Below are 8,537 nucleotides of genomic sequence, written 5' to 3'. Positions count from 1 at the left end.
ATATAAAAGCTGCAATTATTCCTCTCATTTTGCAGATGAAAATAGAAAGGATAAGCAACATTCTCAGCATTCTATGCATGTCTATGTCTGTGTATAATAGATATATTTGAAATAATGATAAATAACTGCCTATACATTTCCTCAAGGAGCTCTGGTGGTATAGTGGTTAAAGCATTTGGCTGCTAACCAAAAGGTTAGCAGTTCAAATGTACCAGCTTCTCCACAGGAGTAAGATGAGGCAGTCTGCTTCCATAAAGATTTAAAGCTTTGGAAACCCTACAGGACAGTTCTACTCTGTCATAAAGGGTAGCTATGAGTTGGAATCAACTTGATGGTAGAAGTTTGGGTTTTGGATCCATTTCTTCTACATAAGTATTTTCTCACATTATTAGAAAGTGTCACAGCATTTGTTGTTGTTAGGTGCCGTCAAGTCAGCTCTGACTTGTACTGACTGTATGTACACAAGCATGAAACACTGCCCGGTCCTGCACCGTCCTCACAGTCCTTGCTGGGCTTGAGCCCACTGCTGCAGCCACTGTGTCAATCCATCTTGTTGAGGGTCTTCCCCTTTTTCACTGACCTTCTACTTCACCAAGCATCACATCCTTCCCCAGGGAACAGTCCTTTCTGATAACATGACCAAAGTCGGTGAGATGAAGTCTGCCCATTCTCACTTCTAAGGAGCATTCTGGCTGCACCCTTCCAAGATAGATTTGTTCATTCTTCTGGCAGTCCATGTTCTTTTCAGTATTCTTTGCCAATATCACAGTTCAAAGGCATCAACTTTTCTTCAGTTTTCCTTATTCATTATCCAGCTTTCACATGCATAAGAAGCAATTGAAAACACCATGGTTTGGGTCAGGCACACTTTAGTCCTCAAAGTGACATTTTGTTCCTTAACACATCAAAGAGGTCTTTTGCAGCAGATTTTCCCAGTGCAATACGTCTGACTTCTTGACTGTTCCTTCCATGGGTTTTGATTGTGGATCCAAATTAAATGAAATCCTTGACAACCTCATTCTTTTCTTCATTTATTGTGATGTTGCTAGTTGGTCCATTCATCAGGATTTTCATTTTCTTTATGTTGAGGTGTATCATAGCATTTAAGAGTATATCAATTGAAAAAGCTAAATATAAAATTGTATATGCAGTGTAATACAAATTATATAAAAGATATGCATATGTACAGAATTAAAAAAATTGGAAAAGAATACGATAAAAATGTCAGCGATGATTTTGGCTGGGTGATGAAATTATGTTTATGTCTTCCTCATGATTATGTTTATTTATCTTTCTTATTTCAAGCAAATAGGACTTCCATATGAACAACACACATAAATAAAACAAAAAACCTTACAGCTGGACCATAAAATGTTAAGCAACAACATGATAAATGGAGAAAAGACTGAAGTTGTCAAGGATTTCATTTTACTTGGAACCATAATCAAGGCCCATAAAAGCAGCAGCCAAGAAATCCAATGATGTATATTGCATTGGGCAAATCTGCTACAAAAGACTTTTAAAAAATGTTAAAAAGCAAAGATGTCACTTTGAGGACTAAGGTTCGCCTGACCCAAGCCATGGACTAGCTTCTGCTAGTGGTTAATGAGTCAGGATTAGGTTATGTTTGCTATGTTAAAGATGCAGGATTGGGGTGGGATGTAATACTCTTACTTGAGTCACCGCCCTTACTCAGGTCACAGCCCTGATCCTATCTATGTAAGTGGAGTTTCCCTGGGGTGTGGCCTGCATTAACTTTTATCTTGTTGTTGTTGTTATGTGCCGTCAAGTCAAACCCCACTCATAGTGAACCCTCCTTGGGTTTCCGAGGCAGTATCACTACGGGAGTAGGATTACCCAACCTTCCTTCCAAGGAGTGGCTGGTGGGTTTGAACCACCAGCCATCTGGTTAGCAGGCAAGTGTCTTAGCCACTATGCTACCAGAGCTCCCAACTTTTATCTTACAAGAGATAAAAGAAGAGAGAAGCAAAGCAAGCAGTGTGTGTGTGTGTGTGTGTGTGTGTGTGTCCTCAGTACCACCAAGAATGAAAAGCTAGAAGGAGAAAGCATCCTTTGGACCTGGAGTCCTAGCACTGAGAACATCCTAGACCCAGGGGAAGACTGATGCCAATACACATGTAGATATCTCCAAGGGACATTGGGCCCGCAGATGTTGAAGACAGGGACCTTCCCTCAGAGCTGACAGAGAGAGAAAGACTTCCCTAAGAACTGTCTCTCTGAATCTAGATTTTTAGCATTCTAAACTGTGAGAGATAAATTTCTGTTTGTTAAAGCCATTCACGTGTGATATTTCTGTTAAAGCCATACACTTAACGATATTTCTATCACACCAGCATTAGATTAAATAAGACATCTTTTTTTTTTTCTTCCCAATTGTGGTAAATATATATGTCAGATCTTGGATAAAAGCAGAAAATACTACAAAGATGTTTACTTACATTTTATGGACTATGCAAAGGCATCTTGTTATGTGGATCTGAACATATTATGGGTAACATTGAGAAGAATGGGAATTCAGAACATTTAAATTGTTCTCATGGGCAACCTGCACATACACCAAGAGGCAGTTGTTCAAACAGAACAAATGGATACTATGTGGTTTAAAATCAGGAAAAGTGTGTGCCAGAGTTGTATCCTTTCACAATATTTATTCAATCTGTATACTGAGCAAATAATCCAAGAAGCTGAACTCTATGAACAAGAACACAGCATCAGGATTAGAGGAAGATTAATGAACAACCTGCAATACACAGATGATACAACCTTGCTTGCTGAAAGCAAAGAGGATTGAAGAACTTCTTGATGAAGATCAAGACTTTAGCTTTCAGTATGGATTATAGTCCAACAAAAAGGAAACAAAAATCCTCACAAGTGGACCAATAAGCAACATCATGACGAACAGGAAAAAGTTGTCAATGACTTCATCAAGATGATGCAAAAGACCTCTTTAAAGTCTTGAAAAGCAAGTATGTCACTTTGAGTACTAAGGTGTGCCTGATCCAAGCCATGGTATTTTCAATTTCTTCATTTGCATGTGTAAGCTGGACAATTAATAAGGAAGACTGAAGAAGAACTAATGTTTTTGAATTACAGTGTTGGTGAAGAATATTGAATATATTATGGTCTGCCAGAAGAACAAACAAATCTATCTTGGAAGGAATACAGCCAGAATGCTTCTTAGATGTAAGAATGGCAAGACATCATCTCACACACTTTGGACATGTTACCAGCAGGGAACAGATCCTGGGGAGGACATCATACTTGGTAAGGAAGAGGGTCAGCAAAAAAGAGGAAGACCCTCAACAAGATGGACTGACACAGTGGCTGCAACAATGGGCTCAAACACAGCAACAATTGTGAGGATGGTGCAGGACTAAGTAATGTTTCATTCTGTTACACACAGAGTCACTATGAGTTGAGACCAACTCTAAGGCACTTGACAATGCAACAACATCTTTCCCATTGCTTGACTACAAACAAAACTCACTGCCATTGAATCGAATCCAACTCACAGCAACCCCTCCTTGGGTTTCCAAGGCAGTATCACTATGGAAGTAGATTGCCCAATCTTCCTTCTGAGGAGTGGCTGGTGGGTTTGAACTGCCAGCCTTCTGGTTAGCAGTCAAATGCTTTAGGCACCATGCCAGCACAGCTAGATTTTCTTATTTCTCTGCAATGAGCCTATCCTATACTACTTTATAAGCAGATATAAATATTTAAAATGAAATCCAATTTAATAATTTTCATAGCTTCATAATATTCAAACATAAGAATTATAATAATTTCTTTGACTATTTCTTTATGGCTGGCCATTTTGGTTGTTGTCAATTTTTAATACAATGAACAACTCTGCAAAGTTACATTCTAATCTTGATTTAGTAATCTTATAGACTAAAATTTTAATCTCTCACCTGAGAGAACATGTTATATGAATGTGCTGAATTTCATCTAGCAAGTTACAGGATTTTAATAAAAATTAAGGCTCAATAGGGTTTCTATACCAAAATTCAACCCATCTTTTTGGTGTTATTGGCAGAACATGACACTAATTTATTGTAGACTATAAACCTAGAAATACAAGGATGTAGAATTCTTCATTTTTCATCACAAACTCTTCAAGAAAAAAAAATTATGCCACACATTTTTATGATTAATATTTGGAAGGTATTTTTAGGTCTAAACTGAGACTCTAATTTTTAGAACATTGTTTACTTGAGGACCAAAAACCAAACCCATTGCCATCAAGTCGATTCCAACTCATAGCAACCCCATTGGGTTTCCAAGATGTAAATCTTTACAAAGTAGATTGCTCCATCTTCCTTCCATGGAGTGGTTGGTGGTTTTGAACCATGAACCTTCTGGTTAGCAGTCAAATGCTTTAGGCACTGTGCCACTTGAGGACAGTACTCAAATTTATGTAACATATATGTTGGTCTAGCTACATCTTTGATCTTCCCAATACTTTTTACCAGTTGGAGGAAAGACAGACAACTTAGGACTAGATAGGGAGGCACACAGGAAGGCTTGTAATTCCTTTAGGTTACATTCCCTTAAGGTCATTTAGATCTTGAATATGAAAATTCATTGTGCTATTGAGGTTCACATAATTTTGAGATTATATTCATCATAAATATATTTGTTGTTGTTGTTGTTGTTAAGTGCTATCGAGTCAGACCTGACTCATAGCGACCCCTCCTTGGGTTTCCGAGGCAGTATCATTACAGAAGTATTTGCCATAAAAGTGTGAAGAGTCTAAAGAAGCTACAGAGGTGATACAAAGATATTCAAGCTAGTTTCATTGTCTGAATCTCTAGGCTAACAAATATACTTCATTATTTTCAATGATATTACTGACAAAGTTCAAATAACACAGAAAAGATAATGATGATATGCCACATAGGGGCTAGACACATGTCCCTTGTTACTGTTTTGTAAACTTTGTTCTACTTTGGTTAGAATATACTAAAAACAAGTTAATTCATATCAAAAACAAATGACTCCAGTTTAGCATCAAAGAGAAAATTAATTACTCACAAGTTGTAATGACGTCAAATATTTTTTCCACCACAAATACTTCTGGTAGGCTGGTCCCAATGCACACAGTCCATAGTAGGAATACATGACCACATGTACAGCTGTATTTAGAAAGGCATGGAATGTTCCCAAACCCCCTGGAAAATAAAAATATTGTAAAATGATGGCACTGTTCCTTAAAACAAGACATATTTCTGTCTTATCTGAGATTTTAGTATAATTATTTCTTGAATTTTAGTGCAAACATACAGATAAAAGGAAAGCTGTTAAAAGAGCCATCAAATTAGAAGGAGCTGGTTAATAAATTAATGGGTTCATTTAGAAAAATAGAATGCAAATCTTAGAAAATAAATTAGCATGTTTATCTTATTGTATCTTAACCTTAAGATGGTCTTATGATTAGAGTTTACTTTAAAAACTAAGTTGGGTTATCTTCTAAATATGAAAAATTACTTGGTAACAGTAATCAAATTATTTTTTGAGAGTTAAGATATATAAAGTACAATAAAGTGGCTTAATCTCAAGTGTATACCTTAGTGATGTTTTATATGTATAGATCTATGCAACCACCACAAAGATCAAGATAGAAAACATTTCCAACATCACATAAGATACCATCATGCCCCTTCTAAAAACATACCCTTTCTATGGTATTCTTTTTCCTGACTTCGATCATCAGCTAATAGCTTTGTCTGTTAGTGAACTTCACATAGACAGAATTATAAAGGATGCACTCTTTCGTGCCTCCCTTCTTTTGGTCAATATCAAGTTTCTGAGGTTCATCCATGCTGGTATATATAGTAGTTTGTTCTTTTTACTGCTGTGTATTATTACACTATATGAATGCACCACAATTTACTTATTTTCTCACTGAAAGACATTTCTGTTGCTTCTAACTTGGGTTCTTATTAATAAAACCAACAAGAATATTTTTGTACATATCCTTTTGTGGAATCAAATTCACTTTTTTCACTCTCAATATTTTCCAATAAATATTTTTAGTGCCACAAAATTTGTGGCCATAAAACCACTGACTTTTACTAGTAATCTATATTGTTTGCTTTAACCAATTGTTTTTCTAAAATAACTATTAACTATTAAACCATCTTAGTTATTGCTTCCATTTGGTTATTATCAATTGTGCCTTCCAATCTTCGTTTTGTAGGCGCCTTGATGGTACAGTGGTTTAACCACTCAGCTGCTAATTAAAAGGTTGACAGTTTGCATCCACCAGCCACTCCATGGGAGAAAGATGTGGTAGTCTGCTTCCATAAAGATTGACAGCTTTGGAAACTCTGTAAGACAGTTCTACTCTGTCCTATAGGGTTGCTATGGGTTGGAACTGACTCAGTGACAGTGGGTTTTTTATCTTGGTTTTCCTCTCCTAATTTGATCAGATCTTTTACTGATCACCTTCAATTAGACCAGAAGCAAGGAATGCTGGGGAGTGTAAGAAAAGACCATTTTAATTGTTAACTGCACCAGCAATAGAGTGGAAGGGGTAAGAGGGTACTTAACCAAAAAACAAACCCACTGCCATCAAGTCAGTTCCAACTCATAGCGACCCTACAGGGCAGAGGAGAAGTGTTCCCATAGGGTTTCCAAGGCTGTAAATCTTTACAGAAGCTGACTGCCTCATCTCTCTCTTGTGGAACGGCTGGTAGGTTCAGAACTACTGACCTTTTGGTTAGTACCTGAATGCTGCCACCACTGTAGCACTAGAGCTCCTCAATAGGGTGCTTTGTTGATGGTTAAAAATACTACCTCCCCCCACCAAAACAAAACAAACAATACCTCTACCTGAAGGTATCCTTTCTAAGAGGCCCAATCTATAAAAATCTGTATTCTATATATATAGCCTGACGTTGACCTGGAATTTTACATTTTCTCCAAAAATCCTATTTTTTAATTCCAGTATTCTCTAATTCCATAAATAGGGCAAAACTTGACAACTCTGGACTAATTATGGTAAGGAAAAGACTGAATGCATAAACACTATGAATTACAGAAAGTTTAAAGCAATATATTTATTACTTCCAGTATAATCTTCTAAAGAAGGCAAATGTTATAAAAAATTGTTACACAGTAGAAACTAATTACTTCTTAATAATTATTCATAATTGCAGCAATTCAAGATACTTCACAATACAACCACTGATAATATAACCCCTTAATCTATTTTAAATAATTACTTTTAAGTACTTTCAACCTTCTCCCAAAGCTTCATTTATGCTATAGCTATACCGTGCTTCATAAACTTTCCCCTCTAGAGTAAGTCAAAATTTAGTGAGTTCTTCAATTATCACAAATTTCAATTCAGAAGAAACTGAATTAATGAAGCTTATTAGCAAGTTCCCAGATTTTATTATTTACATCTGGATTAGTCTTTTCCAAAAGAAACTTGAAAAAATAAATTAAAATGGTGTGAAAACACCTTTTCTGGGATAATTTAAAAATAGAATAGCTGTCTATTTCTATTTAGGATCCAAGGTGTTTAGCAGAGAAGATAAGCCAAATACCTCTCAAGTCCATTTGTGTCTCATAATGCTATACACACAGCTGATCTATTTCCCTACTGATAAGGAACCCTATCACAGCCTTTCTTATCAAGCTATCTCTCCCATCAGTGCCTCATTACCAGTAAGGAAAGCATGGGTTTACTTATGCTTAGTTACTAACCTAGGAGCTCTGGTAGCATAGTGCCTAAGGTACTTGACTGCTAACCAGAAGGCTGGCAGTTCAAACCCACCAGCTGCTCCTTGGAAGGAAGGTTATGCAATCCACTTCCATAGTGATACCACCTCGGAAACCCAAGGAGGGATTGCGATGAGTCGGGTCCGACTCAACAGCGCATAACAACCACCTATTAATCTATAGTGAGCAATTTCACGGTTGCCTTGCTTACTGGGTAAACTGCCTGTCTTCCATTCTTCATTCGGACACTTTCACTTTTTAAATGTCCTAAATGAGGGTTTTGTGGAAAAGAATTTAGCAAAGCACATGTGTAGTTAAGAGTGCTCAGCAAGGATTACTGATCAAAATCAGCTACCAAATATTAACTAACTTTCACTAATTATATTTTCTGACAAGTTCTTTTAATAAATCTGTTCACAAAACAATCACATTTTAATTAGCAATGCCTTATATATTTTTTAAAGCTTTTTTTTTTTTTTTAATAAAGTACTTTTAAAACTTGTTGTCTTCTTTAAAACAGCTGTGAAAAGCACACATCTCACAATGGATTACAATTAGTGTCACCACACTTTAGTCCTTTGGTTTGGGGGAAAAAAATCACTTGGGCAATTATCACATTTCTCCATTTCTCCTGATGTGGGTAGATGCATAATTAATATAGAAACCTGCCACAGCAATATTTTTTCATCATATTTCACAGACAAGCTGGGTTGCTATTATCCCAGAGAGGAGTGCCACAGGAAAACAGGAAGTTAAAAACTAGAAAGGGATCAGCTATTTTCAAGTTT

The 8,537-nt window shown here is 36.5% G+C and overlaps 1 protein-coding gene across 1 annotated transcript in view; it reads right to left on the bottom strand.

Moving 5' to 3' along the window:
* The window catches only part of ELOVL7 (ELOVL fatty acid elongase 7), a 47,661-nt gene that overhangs the window by 3,023 nt on the left and 36,101 nt on the right, over nt 1-8,537 (bottom strand). Inside the window, exon 6 of the mRNA XM_007957694.2 lies at nt 5,056-5,192. Coding sequence (XP_007955885.1) covers nt 5,056-5,192 — 137 coding nt within the window. The remainder of the gene's footprint in view (nt 1-5,055; nt 5,193-8,537) is intronic.

This window comes from Orycteropus afer, unplaced genomic scaffold, assembly GCF_000298275.1.
Source record: "Orycteropus afer afer isolate SDZICR_OR568_19922 unplaced genomic scaffold, OryAfe1.0 scaffold00778, whole genome shotgun sequence".
Lineage (NCBI taxonomy): Eukaryota > Metazoa > Chordata > Mammalia > Tubulidentata > Orycteropodidae > Orycteropus > Orycteropus afer.
This window is presented reverse-complemented; position numbering and strand designations above follow the sequence as displayed.